The sequence below is a fragment of the Cynocephalus volans genome, chromosome 3, assembly GCF_027409185.1.
Source record: "Cynocephalus volans isolate mCynVol1 chromosome 3, mCynVol1.pri, whole genome shotgun sequence".
Classification (NCBI taxonomy): domain Eukaryota; kingdom Metazoa; phylum Chordata; class Mammalia; order Dermoptera; family Cynocephalidae; genus Cynocephalus; species Cynocephalus volans.
The window spans coordinates 158,364,705-158,382,065 of NC_084462.1; the positions used below are offsets into that span (position 1 = coordinate 158,364,705).

A 17,361-nucleotide genomic window follows, 5' to 3' on the forward strand; every position below is an offset into this window, starting at 1 on the left:
AACTCTATACCACTGCTATCTCTGTGCTGCAATTATCTTCTCCCAGTTTGTGCCTTGTCATTTCTTTATGGTGCCTTTCGATGAAGAGATGTTCCTAAATTAATGTAGTCTACATTTATCAAAGTTTTCTTTACAGTTGGTGCTTATGGCACTTAATAAGACCTACCCTGAGATCATAATGATGTTTTCCTTTATTTTCTTTGAAAACTTCTAATTTTAAAAGACTTTAAGTAAGTAAAAGGCAAAATATATCACATGGTCTCAATTTTTATAGCTTTACAATACATGTTGCTATATGGAAGGGCAAGTCCTTGAAACATGTTCTTCAAGAGTGCTTTGGCTATGCTTTGCCCTTTTTTTCCCCATACAAGTTTTTTTTTTTTTTTTTTTTTTTTTTAAAGATGACCGGTAAGGGGATCTTAACCCTTGACTTGGTGTTGTCAGCACCACACTCAGCCAGTGAGCTAACCGGCCATCCCTATATAGGATCCGAACCCGCGGCCTTGGTGTTATCAGCACCGCACTCTCCCGAGTGAGCCACGGGCCGGCCCTCCAAACACATCTTCTAAGTCAACATTCGATCAACAGAGGTCAATGAATGAGGGCCAAAGATAAGATTAACTAGCATATTCCTACCATTCAGCAATTGTCACTAATCCCTTATTTAAAAAAAAATCTACAAATCCACCACTGCACCCTCCACTAAACACCAATCTATGACCTATTTGGAACGACTACGGAAAAAAAGTTTTCAGTAAGATTCTGCGAAGCCCAGACGAAAAACCAAGGCCGTCTGACGCAGCAAGTGTCTGAGACCCCTGGTCTCCGCTACGGGAGCGCTGCAGCAGGACCGCGGATCGAGGAACAAGAACTACAAGTCCCGGCAGGCCAAGCGGCGCCTCGGCTGCCCCCAGCGCAGTCGGGGGGTGGCGCACAGCGCCGTTCCCTATTAAGGCCCAGCTCGCCGACGCCGCGGCTCTGCTGCCCTCGGGGTGAGTAGGGGCTGCCGAGGCCGTTGCAGAGCCCGGGCGGATCGGGCCGCCAGGAGCACGGTGCGTGAAGAGCGGGGGAGCCACTGTGGACGCACCAGCCTCTGCTCCGGCTCTACAGCCGCCCGGGGAGCCGCTAGGGAACACCTGCCCCGTGACCTTGTCACCGGGCCCCGGAGCGCGGCCACGTGGGCGGGGGTGACTCGCAGTGCACCGCCCCCTCTGCAGTGGCTCTCCAGCTGGGCGCACGCTGGTGCGTTAGTATGGACTGTCCAGTTGGGTGGCGCAGTCTTGGGCGCACCCGAGTAGGCGGAGCTGGAGGAGGGCCGCAGGTGACTCACCCAGACGCCTTCACCTCCAGGTGGCCTTATGGGCTCCGAGGCGGAGGCAGCTGGGGCTGGAGCGTGGTCTGGGCAAGAACGGGGGCGACGCAGGTGGCCTGGCCCTGCAGCTGGGCTTGCGACGTGCCCCAGAGCACTACTTATCTCCAGCACTTTGCAGGGTCCTGAGCTTCCGGATCACTTAAAAAATGTGTGCTGACAACAGCCGGTGGAGAGCAAGCAGCCTGTAGAAGATACCCAGTACAGCTCTCTCCCTGGGTAACTGGCATTTACTTTCTACTAACTAGGAAGTCATTCGACAAGCATTTATCGATTACCTCCATGGTGCGTGGCACATAGTGGGTGCTCAAGAAATATTTGCGGAACTGAAGTGGATTCGATTTTATCAGTGCCTTCACGTTTTCTTTAAGAATTTTCTTAACGCAGTGGGTCCCAAACTTTAGTGTACAGCAGAATTACCTGGAGAGCTTGTTACAACGCAAAATGCTGGAGCCCCATTCCCAGAGTTTCTGATTCAGTAGGTCTGGAATGGGGACCAACAATTTGCATTTCTGTCATGCATTCAGGAAATGCAGATGTTGTTGGCCTGGCGACCGTACTTTGAGTACCACTGGTAGGGAAGAAAGCCTGTGAGCTTGAAGCACCAATCTTCATGCCTGGTATGGGTCTTACTGTCCTTATTTGCTAATTTTACTCTTAGAGTTACAGTAAACATGTATATTACATTGTACACTGTTAATTCCCCCATTATTTTGTTTTGCTTTTTTTTTGGTGGCTGGCCGGTATGGGGATGCAAACACTTGACTTTGGTATCATCAGCACCACTCTAACCAACTTAGTTAACTGGCCAGCCCTCCCCACATTATTTTATATGCAGATTCTCATGTAGTCTACACTTGTCATTTTTCCTGGTTACATCGTATTCTATCTTATTGTGTTATTATTTCTCAACAGGCCTCACGGATGTGAGATTTGACCTCAGCTGGGAGAGTTTGCATTTTATTCCTTTCTGATATACATTCATTTACTCGTCAGGCAAGGGACCTGTAAGATTAGAAGAGTGTTTGGTTCATTTCCCCACCAGGGCCTTTCACTGAATACAGCTCCTGGGTTTAGATTTCCATGTCACGGGGACTCCAGTGGCCAACCCCAGAGCTCAGCAAGCTGCTTGTTCTCCTGTGCCTTTTGCTCTCTTGGTTGGAACAGACACACCGGATTTAAGTTCTGGTTCCATCACTTACTACCTCCTTGGCCAAGTGTCTTACCTTTTCTAGAACTACTTCCGTATCTGTAGAATGAGGCTCTAATAGTATGCACCTCAGAATCTAGTTCAATTACATGTGATATTTAAAGCCTCTGGACTGTACTCTCCTTTTGGAAGCTCAGTCACTTTTTTTTTTCTCACCTACTCCTTGCTCTTTACACTTGGCTTTCCACTGATCTCCCAAAGCCCTCTTCCTCAGGGTGAACTGAATGGAGAATTTCCACTCCTTGCCTGGGTGAGATTTATTTTCCTTGTCTACTCTGGGACCTTGGCATCGATCTGGGATTCCTTTATTTAATCAGTATTGATTCAGGCACCCCCTGGGCATCGAACACTAGGAAAGGGAGTATGATTAAAATTTGGTTCCTGCGTTGGAGTACATTGCCCTGTGCAGGGCAGGACAGACTTGTAAAGTCTGCTCAGGCCAACTGCACAATGCCTGGGCATTGACTCAGCATCTTTCCAAACTTGAGAGGTGATAGTATTGCCCACCTTGTTAGCTTTTTATCAACATCAGTGACCAGGTTTCCCTGAAGACCTGATCGCTCTCTCCATGGGTATTTGTGGGTCTTTTCCAGTCTTGGGGGAAGACTAGAAGAAATAATGCTCATTTGTCTAATAGTCTCTTTAGGAAATGGGAGGAGGTCACTTTTCGGGATTAATGGAATTGGAGCCCCAAATGCCTTTTCTGTATGGTATTCACTTGTGCATTGAGCAGGGAGAGGTGATTCCAGGCCTATAGTCCTGGAATGTGGCATGGGGAGGGGACTGCCAATGGGTGGTAACCGAAAGGTTTACCCACTTACTGACCTCACAAACAATAAGTGCTTGATTTCCCATTTAGTTCTGTCCAGGGCATAAACATTTCATGTGACCATCAACTTCCCATTTGTAGGACTTCCCAGACTCTCCTGTTGCCTTGTTTCATGACTCACAGGGGTGTTTTCTATGGTCCAACAAGATGGAGTCCATTCTTATCACTGATTTGACAATAGAATAGCTGTGTCAACTTCACAGCTCTCCTAAACAATTCACAGACTGAACTGGGTTGTTTCTAGTGAGGGGCATTGGTTGATCTTGTGATATGCTGTTTGTTTCCAGGGCTCCAAACAGCTCCTTCTGGTACTTTGTGTGTGGTAGAGGGTCAGAAATCCTAGTTCCTGCTGATGGTGATGCTGCATTTACCTTAGTGAATGGTGGGTCCGAATGTCCCTATCAAAGAGGTCACGTGCCACAAAGAGAAGGGCTGAACACTTGGAAGGCCGTGTTCAAGCTTGTACTCTGCCATTTTACTTGCTGAGCCACCTGGGGCAGGTCACCCTCTCTGCTCCCTGGTTTCCTCGTTTATCCCTGGGGATGGCTGGGGATGGTAATAATATTTGTCTTATCCCACTGGGCTGGGTGGAATATCTCATGAGATGAGTGTAAAGGTTAGTTGTTGCCAAAATGGTTATCTAGTGATTTGATGTTAGGCTCTTGATGGCCTCAGACCCCCTGCAAGGTATGAGTGGTTACAAGAGGTAACTCAGGTGAAAGTCAAAAAGGCAAGTAAACAGAACAGGGCAGGTGATTCATTAGCAAAGAGTTTAATAATGAAAGGTGTTTTTCATCGACAGACATATTTCACGGCTGACAGGGTCTTTAAAAATACCCCGAGGGAAGCAACTCATTTGCATGTTAAAGACTCACTCACACCTGATGGAGAACTCTGGCTCCTGTCTATTTAGACACAGTTTGGGTCTTATCTACTTTATATATTTCAATTTCCACCTCTTTTATTACTGAGGACATTTGCAAGGAAACCGGGTCTTGGGAGTTGTGTCTGCTTTGCTGCTACTTCCCACCCAGAGGTGGCCTCAAGGGTAGGGGTGGCTTCATGGCCTACTGGGGACAGGTGTGGAGGATGGTGCACTGGAGGATAGGGTTTTGGGGAGGCAAGGCCTGGGAGATGGTGTTGGGGATGACGGGGGAGCATGGCCATTGAGCTGTCAGCCCAGGGTGTGTAATTTTCACCTGGGGACCTGCCTTGTTCCTGGCTCTTTAAAGTCCTCATGGGGTGTAAGTTTATCCACTCAATAATTCAATCATTTAGTAAATATTTTAGGAGCATCTACTATGTGCCAGGCCAGGGTTTGGCAAACTACAACCTGAGGGCCAAATCTGGCCAGGCCCATCACTTGACATGGCTGTGCTACGATGTAGAATTGAGTATTTGCATCAGAGACATTATAGCATGCAAAGACAAGGTCTCTCAGGAGGCGGTTATATAAGGCAGATATCTGCATTGGTCACATTGAGGAGTGGGGAGGAGATGGAGAACTGGAAACTGTCTCAACGGTGACTAAGCGCTGCTTCTGGCAGGAGAGAGTTAAGCCTGTATTCAAACTGGATGCCAAGACAACATAAAATTATAGGAATTCACTACACTTATTTATTCATTCATTTATTAACAAATTCTGCCCATTGCATCTAGTGGAGGAGGCAGGTATAAGACCAGATCCTTAGTGATAAAAAGCAGTGCCTAAGGAGACCAGAGAGGAAAGAACATGAATTATGAGTGATTGGCTCACAAAAAGCTTCATGGAGGGATCATGAAGGATTAAATGTGGAAAGATATTGGGAGATAAAGCTGGAAAGATGGGTTAGGATGAAAATGTCTTGCTAGGAAATCTGGACTTTTTGGTAGGTGGAGGGGTGATAGGAGTGATATGAATACACTGGAAGATGATAGTGTAAGTTGAGCAGTGGAGCAAGGGTTGGATGGGATGTGGGAAAGTTGGTTTGGAATGGGGAATGGTTGAGTAGTTGAGGAAATATATGATGGCGTACCTCCACCCCCTTTATTGATTATTTAAGGTTGTGCCAAATCCTGGTCCCTGAGGTGTGAGTAGTTCTTCTGCTAAGCTCTTTGGCTTTTTAGAGACAAAGATATGAAATTTAAAATGACAAAAAGGAAAAGAAGTCTTATTCACTGGGCGTGTTAGGTGTTATGTTAAAGCAGCATTTCGTTTAATTCTCACAATGACCCTATGAGGTAGACACTCTCAAAGCTCCCCTCTATAGAGGATTACCCAGAGGCTTCAAGGGATTGTGACTTGCTCAAGGTTACACAGGAGGTGAGCAGGGGAGCAAGGCCTCTGTCCAGCTCCAGAGGCTGGTTCCTAACCACCAGTCACTCTGTGCTGCCTTCTTAACGTGGGCTTCTCTGGATGCCCTACAGGAAGGGCCCCTGGTTTACCCTGATGACCTTGAAGAAGGAAGGTATGTAAGGAGCTGAGGTCACTCAGGCTAATTTAAGGCCTGCTTCTGGGTCTGATTAGGAACCTGTGTCTTGGTGGAAACAAAGTAGAGGGTGAGCTGAGCCTTTCCACAGAAAATACTGCAAGCTAGGCCAGCCCGTGGCTCACTCGGTAGAGTGCGGTGCTGATAACACCAAGGCCACGGGTTCGGATCCTATATAGGGATGGCCGGTTTGCTCACTGGCTGAGCGTGGTGCTGACAACACCAAGCCAAGGGTTGAGATCCCCTTACCGGTCATCTTTTTAAAAAAAAAAAAAAAAAAAAAAAAAGAAAATACTGTAAGCTGAGGCTGTAGAGAGCAAGGTGAAAAGTAGGGTAAGGTGGGGGCCTGCTGGAATATTAGAAGTGGGCATGCAGAATTCTTCTGGGAGCTGATAAGGGATCATTTGCCAAAGCCTGGCAATGGGTGGGGAAATAATGATAGAGGGCAATATAAACTGCTACTATTGAGTTCTCACTGTGTGGGTGGCACCTTGCTAAACATTTTACATGTTTTATCTCATTCCTCACCACTCCATCAAGCAGATTCTGCTGCCATCACCCACATTTTATGGACAGGATCACAAGGATCAGAGAGTTTAGCAGTTTGCCCATGGTCACCCACTTTGTAAGGGGCCATGTTAGGACTCAAACCTGGGCCTGTTGGACTCTAGAGTGCTTGTTCTCAACCACCATGCCCTCCTGTCTGAAAGGAACCCCTGGCTTGTTAAAATATGGACAAAATGAAGTGGGGATAGGGAGATTTTTATAAAATATAATATTTTCATAAGATATTATGAGGCATGAGTCAAAGTGGACTTTAAAGAAGATGAAGACAAGGCTGTTTGTAACAATAGCTTCCATATAAAGGGGAAACAGAGGCACAGAGCAGGGAGGTGATGGCCATAGACTCAGTCCAGAGCAGAGGCACAGAAGGTGACCACTTGAGTCTTCCTGCTGTGTCTGTGGAGGGTTTGCACCTGCAGGTGGCTTGGTGGTTCACTTCTGTGTGGGACCACTCCCTTGGCAGCTGCAGCTGTGGTCAAGGATTTTAGTCTGATGTAGAATGCTCAGGAATTAAAGGGGAAGTAGCCCATTAGGTGCAGTGTCTTCAAAGAATGACTGGGCATCCAGTGAAGAAAGGTGTCAGGGATTGGGGAGCCCATTTGGTTGCACTGATTGGGAATGTGAGTTTGGCTAAACGGATCAGATCAGCAGGTAGACATTGAAGCCCTAAAGCACTCTGTAGGACTGTCAGTGGACAAAGTGGTAAGTCATGGTGTTTGCCCTCAAAGAGCTTACAGTCTAGACAAGGGCCAGGCTACTCTCACCAAAGTAAATATTGAAAATCAACCAAATGTGAGGGAATGTGATAGTCTGTTTTCTGTTACTTATAACAGAGTACCTGAAACAGGGTAGTTTATAAAGAAATAGAATTTATTTCTTATACTTTTGGAGGCTGGGGAGTCCAAGGTCTAGGGGACACTTATGGTGAAGGCCTTCTTCTTGGTGGGGACATTGTACAGAGTCCCATGGTAACACAAGATATCATAAAGTGAGGGCTGAGTGAGAGCATTTCCACATGCTTTCTTCCACTCCTTATAAAGCCCACAGTCTACTCCCTGATAACCCATTAACCCATTGTATTAGTCCCTTTCTGTTGCTTATAACAGAATACCTGAAACTGGGTAATTTACAAAGAAATGAAATCTATTTCTTATAGTTTGGAGGCTGGGAAGTCCAAGGTTCATGGGACACACCTGGTGAGGGCTGCCTTCTGGGTGGGAACTCTTTACAGGGTCCTGTGATGACTAGAGTGTCACATGGTGAGAATAGGCTGAGCAAGAGAGCTAACCTTCTCACTTGCTCTCCTTTTAAAGCCATCAGAACCACACCCATTACTCCATGAATGGATCAATCCATTCATAAGGGCAATCACGATCCAATCACCTCTTAAAGACCTCACCTTTCAAATACCATATTGAGGATTAAGTTGCAACATGAGCTTTGGAAGAACAAACATTCAGTCTATAGCAAGGGCTTACCCAGCTGCTTCTGACCAACTTCCATTTTGGCTCTGGCCTGACCTCTTTTGACCTGGGCATAGAGGGCTAGTGATACCTGTGCATGCATGATAGTATGATAATAGTTACCAGTAGCAATGGTTAATATGCTGTTCTGCTTTTCCTATCTAAAATAGCATCCTTCATTGCCCTGATCCCCTTGTTTTCTGCTGTGGAATATATGATAAAGCATATGTACTTCACAGGGCCTGGTTTTCCAAAGCCTTGCAGTTTCAAATATTGACCTGGCAAGGACAGGAAATTTCCCTCAGGCTATAAGTCTCTGTTGCAAGATAAGGATTGTGGCACAGCAGGTTTCTGGCTCAAAGACAGACGAGTTACTGATTGTTATGTAAAGATACTGAGAAATTGCTATAGGAAGGAATGTTTGCTAATATCAAACCGTTGTTGATAGGACCACTTAATTGTCTACTGGAATGTCATCCGGCTTGTTTCACTGAAAATTACCAGCCTATATTGTTAAACTATAACCCCACCTATGTCTCTTCCTGTAATTTCCTGATCTGGAAAATAAATGCAGGAAGAGAACCCCAATTTGGTGTTAATTTCCCAAGGAAGGGATCCCTCTCTCTTGAGAGTTCCTGTGGGAGATTAACCACTTCAGGGTCTCTCACTGCTCAGTAGAGATGGGCTTTGAGTAATCCTTTGCATCTCCGTCACCCAGGGGAAGTGGGGTGACAAATCTGTGGTGGGTGAAGCAACACAAAGCAGCACTCTGCTTTTCTTCTCAGCACTTAATACCAGGTGTGATATTCTAGTATATTGTATATATATTTGCTTATTATCTGTCATCCTCTCTCAAGTGTAAGCTTCTTGTGGGCAAGAACTTTGTTTTTTTCACTTTCTCCCATGTACATGCCTGGCACTGTTGAAGGAAGAATGACTTTGAGAATTGACTTGTGGCAGGTGCTATGCTAAGCATTTTATGCACATTATCTTATTTTATTCCAACAACTTTTGAAGTTGATATCATCTGTTTTACAATTGAGAAAACAGGCTCAATGAGAGTAAGAAAGAGACCCAAGGTCATACAGTCTATAAGTGACAGAGCTGGATTTGAATCCTGGATTGACTAACAATAGAACCCTTAACTGCTCCTCTTTCTCAACCTTCCTTTCTTTTGCAGGATCTGGGGACATGGCCAGAAAGGCTCTCAAGCTTGCTTCATGGACCAGCATGGTTCTTGCTGCCTCTGGCGTCTACCTCTACAGTAACAAGTACTTGGACCCTAATGACTTTGGCGCTGTCAGGGTGGGCAGAGCAGTTGCTACGGTAGGTTTTTCTCATTCGGGAGGTAGCAGAGGAACTGCAGTATTACATGCAAGTGTTCATAAATATGTGGAGAACACATGTGCCCTTACATGTGCCAAAGCTCCCTCTACACAGTGGCACAGATGTGGATGTGCACATAACCTCTGTTATCCTGAAGTTAAGTAGAATGGGATTGCATGGGGTCTCTGTCCTGAAGCCTTTTCATTTTAGGTTTCGTATTTCATTTTAGTGAAGCTCAGAGGGGTGGTGCCCCTCAGCAAACGTGCATGGAAGGAAGATTTTTGCAGCTCTGATGAAATTTTACCAGAAAACTTGATCTCTCTCCGATGAGCTGGTGTGAGTGATTCCTGATGCAGGATGCATACTCAGTGTCTAGGCCTCAGAGAACTTTAAGGATCCCTTCTAATCCCCAATCTGACATAGAATCTGAGTTGAATATTTGATCTTTAGAGGTTTTCTCCAGTGGCTCAGTAGGAATGTCATCCTGGTGTGATCATGTCCTCAACTTTGCTGACAGTGACTCTGCCAGACACTGCTGTAAATTGTCCCACTGGTGGGTAGATTGCCACATGCTCTTGCTTTCTGTCCTCCTTTATCTGCTGCAGGATGAGCTCATCCTTTCTTCCTCTTGATGTAGATACACTCTGATGCACAGTCTGTTTTGGTTGTTGTCTACTTCCTTAACTCTCAGTGTTAGGTGTTCTCTTGAGCCTGGCTCAGAGGCGAGGCCACTGATATGGTGCCTATCCTCAAGGGTAAACTGGGTCATGGAATCAAGACAGGCAAGTAGACTTTGGGATAAATAGGCTATGGAATATGAAACAATTCCCAGATGTTTACTGAGTGTCCTTTTTTGGGTCCTTCATTCTCTTATATGCTTTGAGGGGTAGAAATGAACTGTCCCACCTAGACCCAGCTTTGAAGGAGCTTCTGGTTGAGGTGTGCACACTCGAATGGGTTAAAAAACAATCTAAAACTATGCATTGAGTCAAGTTGAATGAGTTGGATGACTGCCATTATGGTCAGATACAGGAGTGAGCACTGTGACCTGTGAGTCAGGATGAATGTCCCAGAGGAAGCAGGGTTTGAATGGAACCTTAGGGATTTGAGTAGAGGAAGGGATTACCAGTGCTTTGCAAACCAGCCATTCAGCTATACATTCTTTAAAGGCCAGGGTTCTGGTCTTGATCATCCTGTACACTGCTCAGTGAACGAGGTCTTACTTGTGGTTAGTGTTCAGCAAGTGTATGTTGAATGGAATAAAACTTTGGGGGTGCAGACAAAGGAATAGACTCTTTTTAATATCAATCTTGTAAACTCCTTAATTTCTAGGGTCCTCAGTTGCCTGATTCTAGAAAGGAAGATTTAGGCTAGGTAATCCTCAAGGCTCCCATGCCTGGGATAGCTTGGAGCCTGTCATTTTCTGATTTGCTAAGGATAAGGGAATCTCTTCAGGAGTTTTGGCTAGGGAACCCAGAATCAAAGCTTATGGTATTAGAGCAAACGTAAATATACTGTTTATTTGTGATACAGAGAAGTGGGATAAGTTTATCTAATAGTGTTCATTCAACTAGTATTTGTTGAGCATTTACTTATATGTTTGGCAGTATAAAAGATGCTAGGGGTACAACGATGGACAGGAAGGACTAGCCCCTGTACACATAGAGCTTAAATTCTAGCAAAGGAGAGACAGTCCATAAATGAGGAAACAAATGAGCAAGATAATTTTGGATGGTGCTGTGCTATGATAAACAATTGAGAGTTCCTGGTGGGTGGGGAACCTTAGATTGGGCCTCTCTGCAGAGGTGGTATTTGCACAGAGCCTTGAATGCCAGGAAGAAGGCAGCCAGGCTAAGATCCAGGGGCAGAGTGCTTAGGGTGGGACTGGCCTCTCCCTTAGGCATAGCAGCTCGTGTCAGGGGCCTGTAACTGCAGGGCTTGGGCAGAGGAGTAATACTTGCTGTCTGGGTGCTAAGCTTTTCCCTCCCTTGGTTCACAGACAGCTGTCATCAGTTATGACTACCTCACTTCCTTGAGGAGTGTCCCCTACGGCTCAGAGGAGTATTTGCAGCTTCGATCGGAGGTAAGGGACCCATCTGAACCAGGCCAGGACTGGATAAGTCCTGAAGCAGCTGCACAGCCAGCAGGCTTCCTGTGTGCAGCTAGAGGTGGGCAGAGGGCAGTGTGGCGATTGAGGCTGGGGCCACTGGCCATTGGGAGTTTGGAAGGTAGGAGGGGAGGACCATCTCTGCCTTCATGGGGAGGCCTTTTAGTGCTGATTGGCGGGGCTGCCAGACCAGCATCAAGCTGGATCCCATGATACTGAGGTCATTAATCTACGAGGTGCTGTCACAGAGGCCGGAGTGTATTCTTGGGCAGTGCCAGTACCTGAGATGACTCAGGAGAGATGTAGGCTCTGTCCCTGAGATAACTCAGCTGGCTTCTAAACTGCTTTGTCAGGCACAACCCAACTGAAAGAGGTTAATTGCTTTCCCATCCTCTGAAGGCTACTCTTGGGCCTCTTGTAGGCCTCTCCGTGGAGCCGTCTACGCCAGCTCTCTGTCTTTATGAGGAACAGGGTAGTTTATGTTGATGCTACATCTAGATAACCCAGAAAGTTGGGGGATCAAGTGCAAGGGCATTTTGTACAATGTAGGTTGAGTCTGGGGTCAAGTGTAGATTCCTCTCCAGGGAGATGTTTGTGATAGATTGGCATGTCTTTGCTCAGGTGGTCCCGTCAGCCTGGAATGGCCTTTGCCCCTTAGAAAATTCCTATTCATCTTTCTGGACTCAGCTCAAATACCTCTCTTCTGTGATGCTTTTTTTCTTAGTCATCCTATGTGGATGGAATAATTAATTTTTATATTTTTATTTAAACTTTTCATTATGGAAATTTCAACCATCCACAAGAGTAGGGAGAATAGTATAATGAACCCTGTGGAACTGTCTTCCAGCTTCAGGAATGATCAACATTTTGCCCGTATTGTTACTCATCTGTTCCTCCGTTTATTTATTCATTCCTTCATTTATTTTTTTTTTTTCTGAAATATTTACATGCAAATATCAAGTATCATATTGTTTCATTTGTAAATACTTTGGTATGTATCTCTAACTGATAAAGACTTTAAAAAGAAACATAACCACAATAATATGTTTATTCCTAACAAAATGAACAATTCCTTAATAACCTCTAAGAGCTGGTCCATGTTCAAATTTCCCATGTCCTGAAAATGTTTTTTTTTTTTTTTTGTCTTTTTTGTGACCGGTAAGGGGATCTCAACCCTTGGCTTGGTGTCATCTGCACCGCGCCCAACCAGTGAGCGCACCGGCCATTCCTATATAGGATCCGAACCCGCGGCGGGAGTGCCGCTGCGCTCCCAAGCGCTGCACTCTCCTGAGTGTGCCACGGGGCCGGCCCCTGAAAATGTTTTTTATAGTTCGTTTCTTCAAATCTGGATTCAAACAAGGTACATAAATTACAGTTGGTTGACATTTCCTAAATTAAAAAAAAAAATAGAACATTTCTATTAACATTTCTACTCCCTCCTTCTTCTTCTTTTTTTTTTTTTTTTTAGTTATTTGCTTGTTGAAGGAACCAGATCATTTATCCTGTAGAATTTTCCACATTCAGGATTTGGCTGATTGCATCCTCAAAGTGTTGTTTAATGGGAAATACATTCAAATGGTACACAATTCAAAATATATAGTATTTGAAACATACAAAATGACCCTCCTACCCTTGTTTCTCAGGTACCTAGTTTTCCTGCCTGGAGCCAATCATTATTTCTTGTGTATCCTTCCAGGGACATCTCCCTATTTGAATGTAATCACTCTATCTTTACTCTGGCCACAGATAGGTGATAGTTGGTTACATGTCTTTCTCTCTTTTTAGACTTTCAGTTTATTTAGAGCAGGTATTGGGCCTTTCTTTTTTATATCTTCTACCTCTAGTGATGATGCCAGGACTGAGTCGACTTAATGTTTGTTTTAATTGCCAGGCTGCATCCTGCTAGCTCCTTGCCCAGAAATAGCACAAGGTTTGTAGTCAGAAGACCTGAGTTTGTGCCTTGGCTTAGAGAGGTTCATTTAGCTTTTCAGATCTGCCATTTTCCTCATCTGTAAACTGGGGATGGTTATATCACTTACTGAGGATTATATAGATAATATCTGAGTTCGTGCCTTGTGAAATGTAAAGCAGGTATCAAAAATAAGTCAGCTGTCTCATAGAGGGTATGCTCCATGAGGACAGAGACTTGTCTGTGCTGTGTCCTTCCATGTCTGCAGCAATTATACCAGTACCCAGGACATAGTAGGTCCTGAATAAAGGTTTGTTGAATGAATGAGTTTTCATTGGAGGATCTCAAAGGCCCTGCCTCTGAGACTTAATGCCCCCCTGCTTTCCTTCATACCCCCTTTCTCCACCAACCAGTGCTATGGGCCTTAGAACCCACCAGAGTGACATTCTCCAGAGAGGTCCAGGCCAGGACACAAGGGCAAGGCCTTTGCCTTGGAGAATCTCCAGAGCATGTGGGTAAAGAGTGTTGTGAAAACAGTTGCCCATCAGGAGTAAGTCTTCTGAAAGGCAGTTGTGTCACAGCTCCTGGAGAAGTTGACAGCTTTGGGGGATGCAGTAGGGAAAGCGCAGCGTGGCAGTTGACAAGAGGGCAGCACGTGGTGGCTGGCACCAGATAACAGGTGTAGGCTGGTCCTTGGGCATTGCGCCTAGGAAGGGGGACCTGGCTGGCACTATAGAGCACTAGTAAATACCTCAGGAGTGTGTTCTTCCATCCGAGCACTTATCCATTCTTGTCAGAGTGGCTGATAAAATGAAGGGTAAAACATAATTATCTCACCTGTCAAGCCAGCATCTCCAGGTCCCAGAGTATGTCAGAGCCAGAGGCTAGCTCGGCAGGCAGTGACTTTGAGAAGCACTTCCAAGGTTGGCGTTTGCAGGCTGGGATGACAGTGGCTCAGATCTGCATCGGGAGGATTGAGAGCCAATGTGAAGAAGCATGTTCTAGGGGCATAGTGGCACTTTGCTGGGCAGCCAAGGGGTTGGAGAGGGGCCCAGGGGCTTTGGAGGACCAGACTCCTGGCAGAATGCTTATAAACTGAGATGTGCATGAACTGGCCTATTCATAAAGCAGAAGGAAATCACTGCTGGTGTGGATATCCAGGCAATGGGCTGGAAGAGGCAGGATGGAGTAGACTCTGACCAAGAGGTTGGGATATAGTGGATAATTATTAATTTTGCAGCTCAAGAGCCAGTCTCATTTTGGGGAACAGCATCCAAACTTTCCTTTGTGAAGCCACCTTATCTTATTATACTCTACATGGTTTGAGTAGGGCTCATCCCACCCTCATTAGCCAGGCAATCAGTGGAGTCTATTCGCTGGCCCTAGGGATTGATTCAGGGATGAGCACATGCGCCAGTTCTGGCCACTGAGCATCAAGTCCAGGACTCTTTTTGGAATTAGCAGCTCTCTCTTTTCTGCTGGGATAGCTGAGAGTGTAGGATGTTGACTTAGAGCTGTTGGCAGCCATCTTGCCACCATGAGGGGAAAGCCCATTTGTGAATGGAGCTAGTATTGCAAAGAGATGCGTCATTAGGGTCCCTAGACCTAGCTGAGCCTGAAACCAGACTACCACTGGATTTTTGTTATGTCTTGCAGGAAATTCTCTTTTTGCTTAATGGTGGTTTGCCTTCAGTTTGTGGTTACTTGCAACCAAATGAGTCCTAATATACTGGGGACTCTTAGAGAAGCATGCCAGGTCTTGAAGTATAATTAGAATTTTGATAGGTCACAAAACTCAAAGGAAGAAATTAAATTCAGAAACTATATGGCTTAGGGCCGGCTGGTGGCTCACTCGGGAGAGTGCGGTGCTGAGAACACCAAGGCCCCGGGTTCGGATCCCATATAGGGATGGCCGGTTAGCTCGCTGGCTGAGCGTGGTGCTGACAACACCAAGTCAAGGGTTAAGATCCCCTGACCGGTCATCTTTTAAAATAAAAAAAAAAAAAAAAAAGAAACTATATGGCTTAAAAAGGGTAAGGAGAGATTTGGATGGAGCTGGATAGAATTCGAGCCATATTAGACCTGGAGCTGGGTCCTCAGGCTCCTAGTCCACTGCTTTCCTGTCTGCAAAGTGGTGGCAGTAGTCTTTGTCCCAGCTGAGTTTGTCAGAATGAAGATGCAAAGCTTTACTTAATTAAACATTTTTGGTTATTTAAATCAGCCAGAGAGGAGATCCGGAAGCACGTGGTTTGCCTTGATAACTCCTTATTGTTTTAATGAACAAGTTAATGATTTTCTATTTTCCTCATTTCTTCTACATTTATTAATTAGAATTCCTCTATAAAAAAGAGCTGTCGCTTCTCCCCCAGTTATTTATTTATTTATTTATTTATTTATTTAATCAGTCTGAACTCTTGGATATTTATTCTGTGGGTTATATATCCCTTATATAATCCAAACACTCCTAGGGGCTGGCCTGTGGCTCACTTGGGAGAGTGTGGTGCTGATAACACCAAGGCCAAGGGTTCAGGTCCCTATATAGGGATGGCCAGTTAGCTCACTTCAGAGAGTGTGCTGCTGATAACACCAAGTCAAGGGTTAAGATCCCCTTACTGGTCATCTTTAAAAAAAAAAAAATCCAAACAATCCTTATCCTTTATATCCAAAACAATCGTTATTTATTTCATTGCTCAAATGGTTCCAACTTGGGCCATTAAGACCTCCTTCAGATTGGCTCCTGTGTCATTCTCATATGCTCCCAGAACTTTTTGAGCAATGTTACTTTCTGTACCACAAGGTGCTCCAGGCTCATCTTGTATTTTCCTTGCTCTGGCCCTGGATTCAATCACTTCTCCAAGGAACTCAGGTTCTTTTTGTTGGAGAATGGTATTTGGAAACCAAGATGTGAAGGTGAGGTATGCTTGTTGCTACTGAGGTGCCATTGCTTTAGGTCCTTCCAGGAGACAGAGCGAGGAAATATATGTATGTATACTAACTCGTGTATATGCACACATTTAACTGTCTTCCTTTTTTTTTTTTTTTTTAAAAGATGACCGGTAAGGGGATCTTAACCCTTGACTTGGTGTTGTCAGCACCACGCTCAGCCAGTGAGCTAACCAGCCATCCCTATATAGGATCCGAACCCGCGGCCTTGGTGTTATCAGCACCGCACTCTCCCGAGTGAGCCACGGGCTGGCCCTTAACTGTCTTCCTTTTAAAAACCATGCATTCACACTGTTGTCTCCAATTCCACAGAATCTAATTTCAGGCTTCCCCCTTTCCTTGTATGTAACTTCTATCTCTGACAGTGAGAAACCTGCCTTTTGTTATCTACAATATATTTACTTATTTGTTCAATCCTAGTATAACCTAAAACAGTTAAAACCCCTGAGGCACACAAGAGCAGAGAGAGTGGCCTCAGATGGGTGAATGAATTAAGGTGGTTTTGGAGTTGAATTTGGAAAGGTGGGTAAGGTTGAAACATGTAGCATTGAGGGCAAGTTGATTTTGGCTGAGGGTGATGGGTAAAATTTCTGGGATTTTGTATAAGAAACAGATTAGTTCCGTGTACTGGAGACTAGGGTATGGGCGAGTGAATGGGGGGGCATACTGACAAACAGAATTAGGGCTAAGTCACAGAGGTCATAGAGACCAGGTTTTATACCATAGACATTAGGGAGCTGTGGAAAGTTTTTGAGTAAAGTTTTATTCAGCCTCCCATGGATGAGAATGCTTAAAGTTATCAGTTACTGAATATTTTTTGAGCTTCTACTCTGTGTGAGACAATAGTGAGACAATAGTTCTACTCTGTGTGTGTGTGTGTGTGTGTGTGTGTGTGTGTGTGTGTGAGTGTGTGAGTGAGTGTGTGAGAGAGAGAGCACGCATGCAAGAACGTATCTTTTCCTTCCTTAGTCATAGTTGTAATGTAGGAAGGGACCTTGTCTGCTGCTGTGACTATGAAGCTTAGTTGAGCTCAAATTATTATTATTATTTTTTGATTTTTTTCATTGTACATGTTTATGGGGTACAGCTTGTTGTTTCAGTACCTGTATGCATTGTATAATGAGCCAATCAGAATAGTTAGCATATATATCACCTAAACATTTATCATTTCTT

General features: G+C 45.0%; 1 protein-coding gene across 2 annotated transcripts in view; it reads left to right on the forward strand.

The window, feature by feature from the left end:
• The first annotated feature begins 909 nt into the window (after nt 1–909).
• Nucleotides 910–17,361, forward strand: part of ADCK1 (aarF domain containing kinase 1) — a 113,380-nt gene continuing 96,928 nt past the window's right edge. The window contains exons 1-3 of one of the 2 annotated variants that reach the window (XM_063090741.1): nt 910–992; nt 9,084–9,229; nt 11,229–11,312. In XM_063090741.1, coding sequence (XP_062946811.1) covers nt 9,095–9,229; nt 11,229–11,312 — 219 coding nt within the window. In that variant the 5' untranslated portion in view covers nt 910–992; nt 9,084–9,094. The remainder of the gene's footprint in view (nt 993–9,083; nt 9,230–11,228; nt 11,313–17,361) is intronic. The other variant, XM_063090742.1, reaches the window with a different exon arrangement.